Below are 20,954 nucleotides of genomic sequence, written 5' to 3'. Positions count from 1 at the left end.
TCTGAGCTTCCATAGATTCATACCTGGACTGACTGAAAATGTACATCATCATTGTACATTTGGATTAAATTATCATAGTTAAGCTTTAAAGATCAGACAAATTTTCTCTTTCTCCACTTGACTGCTTTTTATGCTTGCTCCACAAAGGCTCTCTCTCGTTGATGGCACTGCACAGCAGCCTGTAGGAGTTTCAGACTTATTTACCGGTAAATACAGCAAATTAAATAAGGAAAGAATGTGTCATATAAAACTGCAGCTATAATTAATTGACGCATCATGTTTTTTTGTAGACAACTGTCTCCCTTGCTAAAATATGATTATATATATATATATATATATATATATATATATATATATATATATATATATATATGATATATATATATTTTAGAACCGATCTTACATAGAAATCCTGTTTTCTTTAGGATAAAATTAAATAAAAACATAACATATTATAAGGAAAATACTGACAATGCCAATACTGGGGAGCCTTCCATCCTAGGCAGCTTGGAGAATTGACCTCACAACTTTTTAATGCAGGAGATCAGCATTCTAGCATACTACTGTACAAACTTGTATACATGGTTACACTTACTGCTTATTTTTCCAATAATTTAGATGTACTGTAGTTGGTGTGTCATAATTCATTTGCAAATGAAAATGCACAAAAGCAACAAAGGATCACAGATTTTTTTTAAAAATGCATTGCAGTATCTAAAATTGTTTAATGATTAACTTTTACATTACCGTAGCTTGTGTCGATCACTTTGTTTCTGTAGCATTTTTGTAATGTGAAATTGGAGGAAGCGCTGTGTGAGAGCTGTGACAGATAAACAAGTACACTGTAACATTGAAGAGATGGTGATGGAGTCAGAAAGCGCATGTGATTTGTTAAACACACACACACACACACACACACACACACACACACACACACATATATATATATATATATATATATATATATATATATATATATATATATATATATATAATGGGGATTGATTTTATTTCTTAATACAAGGGCGGTAAAACACTACTGACGTGCATCTGAGTAATGGACATTCGAGTGCTGACTGTAACGAACGAAGTAGATATGCATTTCTTGCATCGTTTGTTTAAATTAATAGAAAAAAAACCCTATTATTTTAATGAATAAAAGTGCCAAAAATGTAATAAGAGTAAAAAGATGTTATTGATCCCAGACAGGTCAAACAACAAGAACACATTGATTATTACTGATCAATTTGCTCTTTAATGTTCAGGTCCACTTTACCCTACAACTTCACAAACTGTGACCTTTTTCCTTTACATTTTTTCGACTGTCATTAGGCAGCATCCCTTGTAGTATATAATTGTGGGCCTGGCAGAGTTCCCAGCTATTTAAAATCAATATATTACAGAGGACTCATCAAATTACAGTTTAAGATATTCAGATCACTGACCTGCTGTATTTCAGTTATGAAAAATATGGACTGTTGTATCTGCTTGGCAGCTATCAGTAACTGTAGACTATTGACCTCTACCCACTAAGAACTGTATACTTTGTTCTAGTACAAAGACATCAGAATTATAGCCTTCCATTCAATCCTGTTAGTTCTGGTTCTTTAAATAATAGGTGTACATTCACATGAACTGTATCCATTTAAAAAAGAATTACAAACACAAAACAAGAAATATCAATAATGCATTTGTCAGTGTAGGCGAACATGGGTTGGGCCCTTTTTACATAAATAAATATATTAGCAGACAGGTAAAGTGACTCACTTGGAGTAAGAATAACACATTTGACTGGGCTTCCTCGTTGGAAATCATTTAATTACAGAACAGGTTTTGTAAGTTTACGAGTTGTTTCCACATGATGGGGACAGAAATTCTGGTATCCAATTAAGGTTGCCACCTGGCCCCATAATTCCAGAACACTTTGGGGTAGGACAGGTTTTTTAAATTGCCCTTAAACTGAACTAAATAAACACTTGAATTGCGCACTAAACACTAACAAGTAAACTGTTTGTGTTCAAGGGCGCTGGAACTAGGGGTGCTGGGGGTGCGGCTTTGCATGGCTTCTTTTAAATAGTTTTATTCAATGGCTTTCAGCACCCCCACTTTAAAAATTGTTCCAGTGCCACTGTTTGTGTTCAGTTTAAAGCTTAAATATATATTTTTGCAAGTAAATAGAAATCCTATTTTACAACTACACAATAATAACAATAAGAATTATAGTATTAAAAAAATCCCAATAATTAACAATCGGTATATCCCCAATTTGTATGTGCCTGAACTGCAAACAGGATTTAAGCATGGGTAAGGGGACAGTGATCTACTTTACACAGCCTAACATTAGGCTGACCCACGAGCACATGTGTACTACAGTCCATTAATACCACTCTCTGTACCAGAAAAACACAAGGATTATGTTGGGATAACGCAAGACATTTAGTGCTATGTAAAAACTATGCAAGTATGACACAAAGAAAGGGAAGGATTGTATGGATACCTTTCAAAACTTTTGGCTATGAGTGTAAATTGTGTGACAGACAATACAGACATATCTACCACGTATAAAATAAAATATTTTGAACAGCCAAGAACATAAAACCACGAAAGAGTGCAAGAATTGAAGTTCCAGAAGTGTTTTCACGTTAAGTAAATCTGATCTGAAATCCTGGCCAGATCAGAGCGCAGGGTCATTGCAGACCATCACAAACACACGTCGCTTACATCCATTACATGGTATAGAAATGTTTCAAGACTGTTCAGTCCGTATAGTGCTATTGTAACAGACGGACGGACAGACAGACACGAGTAGCGTAAAAGGGTCGGTAGTTTTGAACGAGGCCCTAATGATATTTGTGCCAACATCACATTACGTTGTTATTACGCACGCGCCAAACGGTTATCTTTAATAAAACTAATATGAGCGGGGACCTTCTGCGACACTGTTGGTAGATCTGGTTTGAATTTAATATATCACTACTGTGAGACATATTAATATTTAGAAATGCAGTAATATATTGTAAAATACTCCCGTTTTTAATCTAACAAGTTACTTCAGTAAATCAGTAAAACATTCGAATTTAGGCCAGAGACGGTAAGTGATTGCGATACTATAATTATTTTATAATATATTGCAGTGTTGTTTTTAACTAATCAATATCGCATACAACACTTGTCTAGGCAGTCACCTGAATATGTTGGTTGTAATATTAAAACGAAAAGAAAATATCCCACCCAGCCGCTCTGCAGTACGGATTACTTCCATCCAAGTTTCATACAGTTTGCAGGTGCTGTGATACGGGGCTGATACAGTATCTAAGTTTGTTCGTGTTTTGTAAATAAGAAGACAAACGTATTGTAACGTTACAAGAATAACCAATCCATGTTTTATAAGTAAGACAAAACTTCAAAATTACACTAACTGGTAGTTTTGCGTAATTATACATGTCAGCTAACTTGTCACCTTTTTTATGGTGCTCACGTTACTTTCACCAAAGAAAATGAGCAGCGCTGTTAGGGATAAGAACACAAATGAACTTTGCCAAACCATACTAGGTATTCGTAGCAAGTTTGCAGCGGTTCGCTTACGCAATCCCTAGATGGGTGGTTGCCATGGTTTCTGGTCACATGCGTGGGTTTCCTATAGCTAACCAGCAGCAAAATATTCTACAATAGTACAATTCCAACTGCCATTTTCATTCAGTTGACAAGGAAGGCAGGATTTAACATGAAAAGGCATATTTGGGGAAGAAATCAGTAAGGCTGCACATTTTGAATTAATCGGTTTTCTGAAACGTTTTCATATAACTGTTACGAAGGACTTGCACTATAGTTACAAAATAGGGTGCGCTGATTTATTTAATAATATTATTTTGTACGGATTTCTCCAGAGATTGATTATAGGAATGAGTATAGAAATCCCTGCAGGGCTGACGGAGCTGTTGCAGAGCTTTACCGTGGAGGTGTTGAGGAACCAGCCGGGAGATCTGGTGGAGTTTGCCCTGCAGTATTTCACCAAGCTGAAGGAAAGTCAGAGCAAAGAGGCAGCTGTTGGCCATGAGCAAAACTCGGCGTTTAGACCTGGCAAGGGAGTCAACTTTGTCGAGGAGCCCATGCAAACCGATTCGGAAAACGGAGAGGATGAGGAAGATGAGGAATTCATAGGTAACATAAATTATTATTATTATTATTATTATTATTAAGGTTTCATCTTGCGCCAAGTTGTTACATAGTCGAGAGCCCTGCAGTGCATTCGTGCTTCAAAAAAAAAAAAAAAAGGGCGCATATTTATATTATTCCTGCTATTGTTTTTATTTCTTTTTATTTTAAATAAAGGTTTAGTTAAAATGGTAGAAAAGCGTTTGCATGTTAAAAACGAATAATTCAAATGTGTCAGTGTAACCATATAATACACGAATAGACTTATTAATAAATCAGAATAAGCTTTCAGCTCACTGAAAGATTCTCCCCCAATTGCATTCATATACTGTACGTTTTAATGAAATTGCGTACACATTTTTGTAAGACACATTTCAAATGGGACTGCATATATATATAATATATATATATATATATATATATATATATATATATATATATATATATATATATATATATATATATATATGCGCATGCATGCATACCAATGGAATACCACGAATCTTCAAGAAATGCATAAAATGTAAAGGCCTAAATTCGCATAGAATAATTTTAAAATAAAATAATGTTTTAAGGTTATTTCTCAGGCAACCTCAAATGTTATGGTAGATATAAAGAAATCAACAAAACCTGGAGTAATTGAACCGTTTCAGCGTTTATTGTTTGAGGGATTTGATTCATCATCATTCATGTTATGTCTGACAGACTTTGTTAATATGTACTCTATTATAAAATTAATGACTTATTTTAGAGTTTGAGCATAATTGAGCTTTCTTAATGTTACAGTGATGAATAGGGACACATGTTCTTCATGACCTACATATTTTCCTTATAGAAGGGTTGCGTATTCCTTAAGGCTGCTGTAATGTATTAATAGTGGATTTCTCAACTGGGGTTTCCTGTAAAATAACTACATTTTGGCAAAAGGTTATCCTTTTTAAATGTCTTCTTTGTCATTTGTAAATTTGCCGATACCACTAATAAAAGTAGAACAAACTAAAAGAAAAAAGCCAATGCAAGTTTTATAGTGGTTTCAAGGTAGGATATGTGCTGTGTTGGTAACCTCACCAGAAAGCATCTCCTTTTGCTGTAGCCTACCTGATTATGCTTAAAAGTCTAGGTATGTGTTTGGAGAAGTGCCTTCATAACATTTAAGAGATCAAGTAACCACAAAATGTAATATTGTGGCTTCTCAATCATAATTGTTTTTATAAACATGAAGCTGCCACTGCTGCACCTGCCACTCCTTCAGATGCTAATATCTAAAAATACCACTTCAGATGCTGACTTCATATTTTTATGGAAAAACCTTAGGTGTAGGGTTGCAGTGATACGATAAGATTGTTCACATGATAACAATACAAGCAAAAGAAAATGTCAGTAATACTATTGGAATAAATGGTTTCCTGGAACTGGAACAGATATTTTGTAGATACGTTAAATAAAATAAATAGTTGGAAATGTGGTACAGATTACATATCCAGACAGTAATCATACAAAAACTCAAAATGGTACTTTAATGGAGTGATGTTATTGCCTGCAAGTCACAACTCGGATGTAGCATATACAAATGTATTGAGTACTTTATTGTAGGTAAAAAAACCTGTTATGTAGGTGTCATATTGAATTAAATGTTGAACATTTTGGCATTTAAATTAATGAACTTGGCCAATACACACATGCATCATAATGTAAGAGATTTCCATCTGAAAGAGTCCAATGTAGTACAAAGTACATAGGCTGACATAACTGACTAAACAGATGCACCAAAGGAACACAGTGAAAACTGCTTTGAGTTACTTAAGCCTGCATAAATGTGTTCAAGTTTTATTCTTTAAATACATTTCCTGTGAGTTTATTTACCAGATGTTATGATAAAATAAATATGATCATAGTTATATTTACTATTAGGCTTACATTATATATGTATATTTTTCTTTACATCTTATGGAGATTAATGTTTGCTGATAGAGAGTTTGAATGAAAACCAACATTACTGTCTATTTTTATTGTGATAATGCTATTACAGTAGTTATAGTCCACAGACATCCAATAACAGCGATAACACATACGCAATTGAGACTACTCTGAGTAAGCTATCTTGATAAGCATATATAGTAAACAAAACAGAACCCTGATAACTTTATTAGCATAGCACTGCTGCAACCCTAATAACCCTAATCACTTTGACTGAAGTTGGCTTCTGTAATGGGGTAGATGTGTCTTTTCGGTTTGTGAATGATAGACAAAGCTTTGAGATATTATCTTCATACTCAGTACACTATTCTATCCTCTGCTTCTCAGAGTTTGATTGTGGGAATCCAAAATGAAATATAAACCCATTTGTGCCAGTAATTTGCCACACAATGTCAAACCTTCATATCTCTGCACCATTTGAGGTAGTGACTTCATATGCAGGGTTATATACTTTATTCTAAAAATATTGGGGACCTTGACATTGACCCTGATCTGATAAAGATGTCACTGACCTTGACAAGAACTTCTGACCCTATATGGCTGCCATATTGAGGTGAGATGATCCACTTGGGCACCCCCACTGCCACTGTTTTAACCTCATCACAGACCTTTTCACATGCATATTACATCAGGTTTAAAACCCATTGTATCAGGTATGTCATTCCCCTTGCATTGCGCCCCTTGAATTGCTTTGTTTTCGTTCACATGAACCCACATTTGAATAATCAGTGTATTAAGTGTCAACCTATTCATCACATGTTCTTAAATAGTTACACTATATGCCAAAACTTGGAGGTTAAATATATTTCTAAAGATTTCTTTTTTAATGCATATCGTCCCTTAGTGTTTTCATGCAGCTCAGAATTCCTGTTCCTGTGAGTGCCCTACTAGTGGACATATCTCATTCAGACCCTGGGGCTAGAATTGAGGTCATGTCACACATAGGTTTTCCTACATAGGCAAATAAAACGGGAGCAAAGGGATATAGGTAAACCAAGACATAATTTGTGTCTTGTCAAATGGTTGCTTGTTCTTGAACAAATTGACAGCAAGATATAAGGTACTGCACACAGGAAATAAAAATGTGCGTTATAAATATCATATGGGAGATACTGAAATTGGAGAAGGAATCTCTGAAAAATATCTAGGAGTTTTCGTTGACTCAGAATTATCTTCATCTAGACAATGTGGGGAAGCTATAAAAAAGGCCAACAAGATGCTCGGATACATTGTGAAAAGTGTTGAATTTAAATCAAGGGAAGTAATGTCAAAACTGTACAATGCATTAGTAAGACCTCATCTAGAATATTGTGTTCAGTTCTGGTCACCTCGATACAAAAAGGATATTGCTGCTCTATAAAGAGTGGAAAGAAGAGCGACCAGAATTATTCCGGGTTTAAAAGGCATGTCATATGCAGACAGGCTAAAAGAATTGAATCTATTCAGTCTTGAACAAAGAAGACTACGTGGCGACCTAATTCAAGCATTCAAAATTCTAAAAGGTATTGACAATGTCGACCCAAGGGACTTTTTCGACCTGAAAAAAGAAACAAGGACCAGGGGTCACAAATGGAGATTAGACAAAGGGGCATTCAGAACAGAAAATAGGAGGCACTTTTTTACACAGAGACTCGTGAGGGTCTGGAATCAACTCTCCAGTAATGTTGTTGAAGCTGACACCCTGGGATCCTTCAAGAAGCTGCTTGATGAGATTCTGGGATCAATAAGCTACTAACAACCAAACGAGCAAGAAGGGCCGAATGGCCTCCTCTCGTTTGTAAACTTTCTTATGTTCTTATGATAAGTATATTCAACTTGTGATGATTGCAGATTATTGTGGTAGTGTAAATGTGGTATAAGATACCTTGAATTCTGTAATTTTAACAATAGGAGTAATACAGACTTGGAAAACTATACACCTGTACCTGCTGTAAAATTATTAATCTTAACAGAACAAATCCCAGCTCCTCGTAACAAAATACGATGTCTGTGTATTATGTATTAATATCAGGTATTTTTTAATATTTTCATTTGTTCTGTCCTTTATTAAAAACAAGGTTTATATACATATTTATGCTACACTGATGTTGCAAACAATAACTGCAAGAATATTATGTCAGTTTAATTTAAATATTGTATTCTGTATATAAATGTTATGCAAAGTGTTTCAAACACTTTTTTATATGTTTGAATTGCAGAGTTATTCTCATATTTAATGGCCGCTATGCCAGACAAATTATCTTGAAACTACTGTAACGGTTTGTTTCATATCTTACAAAAAGCTACTTACATATTTATTTAAAATACCTTTTACAATTTTTTTCAGCCCCGGTTATCAACAGATTTACAAGAAGAGCATCAGGTATGTTTCAAGAAGTTACTTAAAAGATTATTTTCATACACATAATCATTAATATCACTTGCCATTATATCATTTGTACAATATTATGTATTTTGACATGGAGATATAAATTCAGAATAAGTAATTCACTGTGGGCCCTTGAGACCCCTCAAATTAAAGCTAATACTGTCCACAAAATAGATTTATTTGGTTTATGGGGTTGGTTTGCTTCATTTATTTTAAGTAATACTGTATTGTCATCCAGTGTTGGGCATCAGTAACACAGAGCCTTTGTAAGAATCTTCTGATGAGATGTAAATGGTTTGAAGGTGATATTTTGATTGTCTACTTCTGCTGAAGCTTCTCAAAGCTTAATAAAAAAAATCTTGCTTACCAGCGTTCCCGCTAAGGCTAAAATGCGCGCATTTCTCACTAACTGGCAACAACCTTCGCACTCAGTTTACTAACTCTCGCAAGTTATTATCATAAATATCAACCTCAATCGAGACAACAGCCCCTCGAGGTAAACCTATTATTTTGAGACCATTATTACAAAACATTAACTTAAGCATATTTGTGTCTGTCTTGCAGCTGATTCTCTGATTTCCCTCTGTATAAATGCACGGCACATTAGTGCAGCGCTTGCTCGGGCACCAGCGAATCTGCTGGGACAGGGTGGGCGAGGCGTCTGGCGATTCTGCCTCTATAGAGGGTGCTGCTCACAGAGTTTACAGTTTTTAACTCGTTGTATAATTGAATACTTAAATCAGTGAAGCACAATCTTCCTGCATTATTTAAATGTATAAATACTCCAGTAAACATAAATAAAAATCACAATACACTGACGGTTTTTGTTTTATTTCACTTTTAAAAAACGACCATTACAGAACTCATCTGAAGCGTTTTGAAACTGGTAAAAATGTAATCAGCACATTAGTCGAAAATACACAATTAAGTGTATAGTAACTGAAGAAGACAGACCATGCCCATTATTTGTTTTATTTTTTTTGCGAGTTTATTCATCATGTGACTTTACTCAGTGTCTCTGCTGAAACTCAACATAGCGGCTGCACCAACGAAGGAAAAAAAAGCAATGTTTCAGTAACAGAGCTAAAAGAAATCTGATTATCAATATGAGGATGGTGCGATAGTATTCTTAGTTTTGCTGTAATTCGCTTGATCATGTACGAGCCAATACCATTAACATAATGCCAATTGTAAACACTTAGAGAATAAGAAAGCAAATAGATGGCAACAATGGCAAAGCACTGCATTTTTCTATGCTGAAAAACTAAGACCTAAGGCACTGTGCTCGAGGCAATTTTAAACCATGACTGTTTCTTAATTTAATTATATTTTCTGACGACGAAGAAATGACCTCAAAACTATTTTTCTAGTTATAAAATCTTTAAATGAAATTGATTACTGTGTAAACTGCACTACACACTGTTGGTTTCATAAAGAGATTCTGTCTGGAGACACGTCTCTTTTTAAATCTTGCAAATAGTACTGCAGAGTTAGGAAATAATCAATTGAGAGGATTAATTATGTGTTTACATTAAAAGGGGCGCTATTTAAATGACAATTTGGTAATATATAGCAGTGAACCTGTTTTAGAGCAACGAGTCAGTCAACACGCCTTTATCCGTGTTTCATATTTTATCCTGGTTATTATTATAATGCCAGTAAAACGCTAAACTTTAATTTGTGGAGTACTGTACATAGGATTACTCTCACATGACAGTGCTGCACTGTTACTAAACTGTTTTATATTTTTTATTGTTAATGTAAATGCCAGCAATAAGCTAAAACAGGTCTTTTCAAAACACCTTTTATTTGTAGACTGAACTACTGTGTTAGTGGAAGACTGTAAATGTAATTCTCACAACTGTGCTGGACATTTAATTTTCTGAGCTGTTGTAATATAATTATTAGGTTTTCCTGCTTATTTTAATGCCAGCAATGAGCCAAGTGATGTCTATAAACATTATGACAGGTTTGAAGTGTCTTCAGGTGCTTTACTTATGATTACAGCAACAAGAATCTGATTTGAAAAAAAAAAAAAAAAAAATTGTGGTAATGATTATTAAATGTACTTATTTTAACTAGCAACATTATATTTATGTTCAAATGCCATATTTAATTATTAATATGTTGATAAAAAGTGGTAACAAATGGAATTGGCCATTTTTGTTGGTGACAAAATATTAATACAGTAAAGTAGGCTTTTGAAAGTATTAGACCTGTCAAAGGAAAATTGGATCATAAAATGAAAACTTTATACATTTCTGTTTTTATTTTAAATTTATTTCTTAGTGCCAACCTTGAAGTAAATATCCTATGAAACGGCAGCTTACTCTTGCAAATACCAGGAAGTACATTTACATTAGTGAACCCAGTGACGTAAAATTGCGTCAAACTAATATCCTATTTCAAATACTGGTAAAAGGGAGATCATTATCTGCATGTGCAGTTTTCATTATTGATCCAAACTTCATTAACAGCATTGTCATTTAGGATGCTGCTGTCATGAAAAAGGCATATATTAATAGGATGCCTTCTCTTGCTGTTTGTAGCAGTTAATGTACAAGCACATTATAAAATGATTTACATACTTCATTTGTGTACATACTATAGGTATGTATATCACAATTTAGATTGTGGCATATATGTTTAGAGCCATTTAGTTTTTTGTGGGACTTTCACTTTTTGATTACTGACACAGCCACTGCACATTGCTAGCCTGCAACAGGGCAACTATTTTTTAATCACTTATTAATTGTTTTTAATGCTTGGGATTATGTTAATATTTCAAATAATTTTCAGCTATTCAAATACACAACACATTCAAATGCACATGTTTCAAGAAAGCCCATGCACGTGAGAATCAGCCTTCTTCGCAGATGCGAGCAGTTGGAAAAAATCTCTACTTTCTCATAACTGCTTCTCTGGTTGCTGTAGCTTGTAGTAATGCTAAAGATTCATTACACAAAATAAATAAGTAAATAAATTAAATATAATAATTGATCACACAGTTTCTATAGAAATACTGCAAGGCTAAGAAATTATTGAAAGCTAGACAGACTAATTAAAGCTTATAGAGAAGTGGTCAAACTAAGACCTGAAAGTGAGATCAATAAATGCATCTATCAGGCAAACTAGTAGTTGAGAATACGGAGTATCAGAATTCAGTTAAAGAAACACTAAGGCCTGATTGCTGGTACGCCACTGAATCGGCTAAAAAGACGACAAACCCTGACCCAGCCGTTGCACGTTGGTAGCGTGCAATAGGACACCTTTTTAAATTATATATCTGATCTGCTGACATGTTCCATATTTCTGTTTTTTTTTTTCACTTTCATTTCACTGTCTGAACTACATATCAAAAACAGTAAAAACAACAACATACCAAAATGATCTACATTGACTGGCATGTAATATTTTAGGCAAGTTACTAACAAAGTTACTTTCTTAAGCCTTCAATGCTTTTAAGAAAATAACCATGAAGTATAGTTTGCTTAGCATTTAATGAGTAGGAAAAGATGCAACTTCAGCATCATGACAACAGGCTTACCTTCAAAACATGTTCCTTCACCTTATAGTCTTTGTCATTGGCCTATGGCCTTTTCTTTTTTGAACACCTGAGGTACCATTATCTCATCTGACAGTTGGAAATAAGCTTGTGCCTGACATCAAGCAGCTAAGAATAAATAGAACTTGTGAATTAATGGCAGAGTCCCAGCTGTGTTAGGGTTTAATCCCGAGAACCAAGCTTAGCAGGTATCGGAAAATAAAAGGTGTTATTTACAGAAGGTAATATTTTATTAAAATATTATTGTCTAATTTGATTCACATTTTTTTCATATTAAATACCAATAAGCATTGAACTCCACTATAACCATTGAACTAATGCAAAGTACTATTGTTATGGATGAATTTATATACCAATTTAAAACTTAATAATATGCAGAGCATCTTTTTAATATGTTGTGATTTCCAATCCTACTGGTAATTGGAAAAAAGTAAGGATCATGTTTTTTAATCAAATGTGCAAATGAGAAACCAATGCTTCACATTTTCTTTTAAAAACTACAGTAAGCAGTGTATGTTGGTTGCATCAGTGCAAATGGTTGCAGTTGTCTGTAATAGTGGGGTGGCCTTATTTTCTTATATTACATGGCCTTATATTAATTTTCCATTAGCCAGTGGGTGCTCATTATTAAAGGTTTTATTGTATTGACTGAACCATGAATCTTGCAATATTTCATACTGACTTAATAATTCTATACTTTTTTATAGCTATATTTTATATGTTGTGTGCTGTAGTATGACTATATATAATCAGATTTAGTACTGTGATGTCATTTGTAAATTTAGTCTGCTATCGGTGCAAAATGGGCAACTCTGCTTTTTTAGTTAATTAAAAAAAAAATACTACATAGCTTCAAAGTGCTATCAGCAAAACTTTTCAGAAAGGTGGAAAACACATAGTGTAGTTACAAAATGTGAAATCAGCACCTGTGGAATTTATTTCAAGAGTTATTGGTGATAATTGTATTTGTAGTTTTTCTCGTTTTTTGTATGCTGGTGACAATTTGATGTAAAAGCTTTGGTCATTTTTAGCTACATTACAAATTATAGAATAATTTACCAGACACCGAGGCAGCAGCCAGGGAATACCTTCAGACAGTAAAATAACAATGTTAATGTCCTTAAGCAAGGGCATCTTTCAACAATTCAGTGAGGATATTATGTCCGCTACCCTGACAAGATTCCAGTCCCTGCCGATGAAGAGCATCCCCATAGCATGATGCTGCCACCACCATGCTTTACAGTAGGGATGGTATTACCTGGGTGATGTGCTGTGTTTGGGTTGCACCTGACATAACGCTTTGCATTTAGGCCAAATAGTTTAATTTTTGTTTCATCGGACCACAGAATCTTTTACCACATCTTTTCAGAGTCTCCCACATGTCTTTTTACAAATTCCAAGCAGGATTTTACATGGGCTTTTTTCAGAAATGGCTTCCTTCATGCCACTCTTCCATACAGGCCAGATTTGAGGAGTACCTCAGCTATTTTTGACACATGGACAGTTTCTCCCATCTCAGCCATGGAACGCTGTAGGTCTTTCAGAGTTGTCATTGGCCTTTTCGTGGCTTCTCTGACCAATGCCCCTCTTACCTGGGTGCTCAGTTTGGGGGAGGACGGCCTGCTCTAAGCAGATTCTGGGTGATGCCGTATACCTTCCACTTCTTAATGATCACACTTGACTGTGCTCCAAGGGATAGTCAGTGCCTTTGAAATATTTTTATGCTCGTCCCTGATGTTTGCCTTTCCAAAACATTATCCTGGAGTTGTTTTGAAAGCTTCTGTGTCTTCATGGTAGTATCTTTGCTTTGAATGCACTACCTAACTCCGGGACCTTACAGACAGGTGTATTTAATCTGAAGTCATGTGAACCACTTTTATTGCACACAGATGGACTCCATTTAACTTATTGTGTAAATTTAAAGGCAATTGGTTGCATCTGAGCTTATTTAGGCGTGTCATAGCAATGGAGGTAAATACTTATCTAGTGAAGACTTTTCATTTTTTTTTATTTTTAAATTGATTTGTATTTTCACCCCCCACCCCCATTTTTTCACACATTGAAAGTGTTGAGTAGGTTGTGTAAATCAGAGGAAAATAAATCTAATTTAAATGCATCAAGATTTCATGTTGTAACACAAGAAACTGTGAAAACGTCTAACAGGGGTGAATACTTCATATAGGCAGTGATAATCTGTGAGGTGCCTGCCTTCCTTCATATTGTACATAACATTGTTGCTAGGTAATTCACTTCCATTGGCTGTAGCGTATACCCAGGGGTGGGAGTGTTCGTTCTATAGACCTTTTTCCATCTTAAAAATATTTTGGGAATTGTGAAAAATTAGTGTGTTTGGAATGTGTACTGTAGCAATGGTGGACGTTGGCGAGCCGAGAGCTGATTTTGTAAGCAAAAACCAAAAGTTGTTTTCAGCTTCTAGCAATTTCAGTGAAAAGTATGCATTTTATTTTCTTTACAGCGTTTTACACTGTAAAGTCATACTTTTATATACGATTTATTGATTTAAAGGCAGCAAAATATGGAAATCGCATGTTTATTTTCAATAGTATGTCAACATAATTTTAAAAGGTTTACAAACTTGAAAATGTCGCTGAATTTGTCACTCTGCTTGTTATGTTTTTTTGCAGCCAACACATTTCTAGAACATTGATACATTTTTAAAGATTGTTTCAATAGCGGTTCGAGTTTCTGTGTTTGAATGCTGTTTGACTTTTTACGTAGCGCAAATACTTCCAAGGATGGCTCAAAGATATTCGATTTAGTAGAATAGAAATAAAGAGAGTATCTTTGGTTAGCTATGCCTGAGAAAAAGCATTGAAAATGAGCAGCCATGTTTAGCTGAAAATGAGGTATTCAGCACAGTAGTAAGCCTTTAGTTTTGGTTTGAAGGCAGCAGGAGCATAGCCTGTGGAGTGTGTTTTTTTTTTTTTTATTTGCTTGATAGATGCCCTTATGCACACGACTTAGAGGTTTTTTAAGTTTCTGTTTGCACTTTGTTTTGTAAAATGAAACCTTTTTTTTGCAATTGTTGTGTAGTTAATTGTGAAATAACAACAAATAACTAACTGTATTAATAACTAGAATTCATGTCTGTATTTGTCAGTGTAAATGTAGCGTTCCGTGAAACCTGTGGTTGTAGTCTGTTAACTTTGAGTACAGAATCATCACACTGTTGCAATGATGAGGAACCTATATGATAGTGAAGATTAAAACCACTAGCCATATCAATAACACAAACTTTAATATATAAATTTAACTGGATAATGTTTACGTTCAGCTACTGAGAACATTTTCAACAAATATTCTATTAAAAAAACAACTAAAGCAAATGAGGACCATGCTTTTAACATTTACAGTATCTGTAATTTACAATTCACAAACCAATCAAAACCACCGATTAATGTTTAATATACAATATGAGATAATTAATCTTTTGAAAGTTCCTACAAAAATATGTATTTCTGTTGTTTTAACCCTGTTCCTTTTTTAGTTTGTGCTGAAGCCATCAATCCTGATGATGATGATGAAGATGCAGAACCCAAGGTAAAAACCAGATCATTTATATCCAAAGTGTACCTGTAATAACCCCTTTTTGTGTGAATTATTTGAGAAGTAACTCAGTGCTCTGCTTTTTTACAAATATATTTTAAGGAATATAAGTAAATAAAGTAGTTAAATAAAATTAAAGATTTATTAAAATATGTTAAAATATTTAAAATGTTTCAAAGTAATTAAAACAGAACAGTAAATCAAGTAAAATTATTTGAAGTGCTAGTAAGTAGCTGGAAAGCACTAAACTTGGTTTGGTTATGGCTAATTAAATAATTCCATAAACCTGTTGTGCACTTCCATTCGAAATGTAGGTCACATGTGCAGTTTTGAAAGACAAATTTATCTGATACCATAGTAAGTTAGAGAGCTCTGTTTGTGTGCTTCAGTTTTACGTAGTCGTGCACTTCCTTTGAAATTTCACCTAGAGAGTGAAGTTGTTCCCAACTGTTATAATCCATTTTTGTGTCATTACTAAATGTCATTAATTAATTATCCATCTGACAAGCTTTGCAGCTAGTGACCATATGTATATGTATGTGTGTGTGTGTGTGTGTGTGTATAAAAAATGGTATGTGCTTCTTTCAAAACTGCATAGGTGCTACTTCTATAGCTAATTCACATGCATGATGGGTGAGATTTATGGAAATATTGCATTAGCTACAATCATTTTAAAAACAATAACTCTGACTGTCTTTTGTTTAGATTATTTATCCCAAAGCAGATGAACAAAGAATTAGACTGCAGGAAACATGCAAAGATATTCTTCTGTTCAAAAACTTAGACCCGGTAAGGTCAAATAATTTAATTTCTGAATTAAAATTACATTGAGATACTTATGTATTAAACATTGTAAACCTGTTTATCTGCGACTTTCCTGAATATATTAAGTGTCCCTTAGCGGATATGTTTTTGTAAGTCTGCTGCTACCTTTGCTGCCACACACAGCAGTGGCTTCAGTGTAACATCTCCCCATTCCCCTACCTCTCTCTCTCTCTCTCTCTCTCTCTCTCTCTCTCTCTCTCTCTCACACACAAATATTTCTGACAACAAATGAAAACGTATCATTACACTTCCAACCAAGTAAACCAAAAGGCCACTTAAAAACTTTGCGAGGATATGCTACGCATTGTGCACTATACTTAAGGCCCCTCAGTGCGCTTATGCACAGAATTAATTGCAGAACTTATAAGGGGAGCTTGCATGAATTGTCAGCCTGGCATCTATTACTGATAATATCTCAGAAACCAAGCCAGCAACTTCAAATTTTCAGTAATGAAAAGCTGTGCAAAATCTAGGGGTGCAGTGTTTAACAAATATCAGTGTACAGTAGGAGTCGGTCGGTAGATCTGCGCATGTGCCAATTTGGTTAGTACTAATTTGATGCGTGGCAGTCTCATTGTCCATTTTTAATTACATATCCCCAAGTGATTTGTATTTTTATATATAAAGCAACAATCTGACAATTACAGAGGTGCTATTTTTATCATGTATGTAGTGGTGCAATAACCACAAGTTAAAATACACAAGGCTCGCTAGGATTTGTTTATTTCTTATACATATAGGTGTTGCAGTGCTAAATGTAAGTTATGCCATGGTACAACAGTACTGAAGAAATTAAGGTTTTGTTCAACTGTTGTTATTTGTATTTATTTATATTTAAAATATTAACATTTAAAATAGTCAGCTCCTCATTAATACAAATATCTATGGACCAGCATATCAGCAATTCATATTATCAGGAGTCTAAGCCAAATGAATCTGATCAGTTTTTATTGAAGTTACAGTAACACTGAAATCAAATTTTAATTTCAGTAAAATGAAAAGTATTACATATTTAAAAGTAACGTGCATTTTATTGAAAATGTGGTTAGTAAAGTTTTAAAAAATATACATTGCAACTTGAAAAACACAAGTAAATGAGATTTACCCTAATCCTCTCTTTGGCTGTTTTTTTTGGCCACATACCTGATTTACCCAAGTAATTCTCCCAAATGTGCACGTGCAACGCCATTTCACATGTAAATTGACCCTTATGGAAACCCCATGAAAGAAAAAACAAAAGTTTTAACAAATAAAACAAAATCTAAATATTTTTAAATCAAAAGGCGCCATACTACTTTAGAAAAAAACATTTAAAACATTTAATAGCATTTTAAGGAACTGTTTGTTAAAGTTTTTGTTTGCTAGCTGAGGCACTCCACAAACATGTGACCTCTCAGTAGTCGTAGTAGAAGTGTTATTGTTGTCGTTGTTTCAAACTTTAAATAAACCAGTAGACTATAAATAGATAACCTGCTTCAATATTTGACTTTATAAATTGCATTCATTTATTTGTCAGAGTACTGCATACAATTTTAATTTTTTTTTTAATTAAAATTGGTAGTTTTTACATGATGGTAATATTGTCTAGTGCAGGAGTTTTCAACTTTTTTTTTTTTTTTGAAACTGTGCCCCTTCTGTCAGGAGGTTTCAGCTAAAGTACCCTTTACAATTTTCGCTGTCTAAATGGTACTACAGTTGCAATAAAAGGCAAAACAATCTTGATTTTAACACATTTTTTCCCCCAATTTAGTGTCTATGTATAATTTTTCACAACAATCTGGGACTGACAAACTGCTGGTTTAAGACAAAAAACAGTAGGCTTCATTTTTAAAAACTTAATTTCATGTCTTTGGATGCATATAAAAAAATGTATTAAAAAATTATTTTCTTTTACTTTCATTTTTATTTATGCATTTCTGAGTAGTTCTCCGTACCCCCTATGACCTTTACACGTACCCCTGGTTGAAAACTCCATATCTAGTGATTTGGCAAAAAAAAAAAAAAAAAAAAAAAAAAAAAGGTTTGGCAACGTGAAAGGTATGGCTATTTTTTTTGTTGTAAACGCAGCCACTGAACTTTATGCAAGTACTAGCTTGGTCTCTTGCATTTTGTAATAATTCTGTATTACAAAATCTATCAAGTAGCCTATTGCGTCTTATGTTGCTATATCAACACCTATTAACCCTTTGTGGTCCTATATCGGACCAGGTCCGACATTACAATTTACTTTCCCGACATCATCAAAAAGACGTAAATCACAGGTCTCTAGTAATTTTTTCTCTGGAAAAAGCAGAGAAAACCTTTCAATGGCCGAGTGAGATCGATAGGAGCCGAAAAAAAGGGCGTATCTGATAGCCCCACAGAGATAACACTGACATAAACAAAGGATATAGCTGCTTCTGCATCCAGCGCTCAAAGAATATCACAGACATTTGCAGAGCATTTTGAGATGTTATAGTAATAAAATAATGACTTGGATTGCATTAATGAGGAGTTTGGTGATAAAACGAGTGGTCAGGAGAGGATTTATCAGAATGCACGTCTATAAAGAGGTATGTGAAAAATACAGTGAACATGGGGTGGCGCTTGGCTGGAGATACAGTACTGAGTGTCCTTTTGCGATTCAGTGCCTTTCAAACCTGTTTTACTCTGGGGGGGGAATTAAACGGCGTGTGTAAAATAAACGGTGCCTTTGAAAATAAATTGGACCAGATGCGCCTGACAAGCGTTGTATAAATGGACTGCAAAGAGTTAAACCATCTTTTTGGTACAGGCCTTTTTTATGTTTTAAACCCCAAATTGTTTTAGCTGGGGGTGAGGGCAGGGTTTCATACCAATACACCCCCACCCCCCACCACACTCCTAGACCAATGAAACTTTTAATTCATAAAACCAAATCTTAAAAACTTAAACTCTTGAATTAAACCTTTGTTGTTTATTCTGAATACAATCCACTGGTGCAAGATGCAGCACATGTATTCAATTCAATAAGAAGCCTGAAGTGGGTAAAACTTTGACAGAACTGGGCCATAGATTTCAGACTTGTAAAAATGTTGATTCTTTGATCTTTCTGTAGTAAGAAGGACAGAAGGGGGAAAACAAGCTCAAACTTGGATGTTCATGCATCATGCCTAATATGGTACTTTTTCAGTATTCATATAAACAGTGGAAACGCCAAACTTAAACAAAGAGAGGACACTTTCTCTCATTTGTTTGAAAGCTAATAGTCTTTCCCTACTTTCTATAGCTGTTACTAAGATTCTGTAAAACTAGCTGTGACAGAGTAGAGTCACAGCAGAGGCTGGTAACTGGCAGGAAGGAGGTTAAAACGCTTTTGCGTACTTTGAATAATAATTAATAAACAAAAGACAGGAAGAAAATAACAACGGCACAATGGCCAAAATAAACAAACAGTTAGACAAAACAATACTTTTAAATACTGTGGTTTCAGGCCGAGCCACCAATTACAATGAAACATGGCTTCATAAAACTCCCCTGAACACCAACGATAATTCTCCCTATATTAACACTGCAAAACACAAAAACCCTAACCTTCACCGACATTTACTGTAACATTAACATCTGTGTTCGCCCTTTTTATACACCTGTGGCTGGAGCCTAATTGATCATTAATCATTTATTCAATTTACGGCTCCCACGTGCTTTGACGGAGCAATTTAACAACCTTCCTGCCAACCCAATATTCCCTACACCTGTGCACAGGCAGGGCTTTCACCCTGCCACAATAAAAAGATGATCTTTTGATCGCAAAATAATTGCTTATTTTGTTTCTTGATAGATTTTATAGCAGAATGGGTAAATGCAGAAAACGTTTTTTTCTAATCGGAACCAAACAGTGTTTTATTGGGTCTCATTTATTTCTGATCAGAAGAAGACAGTGTATGGACATTTTTTGTCAAGTTACTGAGTATCTCAGTGTGTATGGTGTGGAGGTTTTTGTCACACCTAGGCTGCATTCTTTTATTTAGAGAGTATATGTCAAATTCTGATGAAGCTTTTTTATTTTCTCTATTTTACTTATATATTCACATTTATTGTGTTTTTACACAAATTATATGCGATATGCCTTGTGCCCCACGTGAAGCCAGCAGCTCTCGTCGCTCCTTCCCAGGGATCCAGTAACATAAGTCGGTAACATAAGACATGCACTCCCCCAAGGCTGCATAGCTCCGGTTGGAGCTTATTTTATTTCTCGTTTTTACTATTTGGCACAATTCGAGATGTTTTATATTATTTCTGTAATTGTTAAATTACTGTTTTTTGTTGAGAAAGTATTTTCTGTTGTGTTTTTTACAGATACTACCCGCAGGCCAGTCTCCAACATGGGCTCCCCACACGTGCAGCAAGAGCAGCTGCTGGGCTCCACAGCACTGCACACGATCAAGATATTCGCTTCAGTTGTGGTTGCTTGCAGTCTCAACCACAATGTCTTGATGCCTTTTGGTGACAGCCTCTTAGCATCGCCATTGCAAAGGC

The 20,954-nt window shown here is 34.7% G+C and overlaps 1 protein-coding gene across 2 annotated transcripts in view; it reads left to right on the top strand.

The window, feature by feature from the left end:
• The first annotated feature begins 3,638 nt into the window (after nucleotides 1-3,638).
• The window catches only part of LOC121318309 (cAMP-dependent protein kinase type II-beta regulatory subunit-like), a 34,123-nt gene continuing 16,807 nt past the window's right edge, over nucleotides 3,639-20,954 (top strand). For both annotated transcript variants that reach the window (XM_041254829.1, XM_041254830.1), the window contains exons 1-4: nucleotides 3,639-4,161; nucleotides 8,459-8,494; nucleotides 15,574-15,626; nucleotides 16,338-16,421. In XM_041254829.1, the coding sequence (XP_041110763.1) occupies nucleotides 3,903-4,161; nucleotides 8,459-8,494; nucleotides 15,574-15,626; nucleotides 16,338-16,421 (432 nt within the window). In that variant the 5' untranslated portion in view covers nucleotides 3,639-3,902. The remainder of the gene's footprint in view (nucleotides 4,162-8,458; nucleotides 8,495-15,573; nucleotides 15,627-16,337; nucleotides 16,422-20,954) is intronic.

Source organism: Polyodon spathula, chromosome 7 (assembly GCF_017654505.1).
Source record: "Polyodon spathula isolate WHYD16114869_AA chromosome 7, ASM1765450v1, whole genome shotgun sequence".
Taxonomy (NCBI): Eukaryota; Metazoa; Chordata; class Actinopteri; order Acipenseriformes; family Polyodontidae; genus Polyodon; species Polyodon spathula.
The sequence above is the reverse complement of the archived record's forward strand: the minus strand, read 5'-3'. Positions and strand labels throughout refer to the sequence as shown.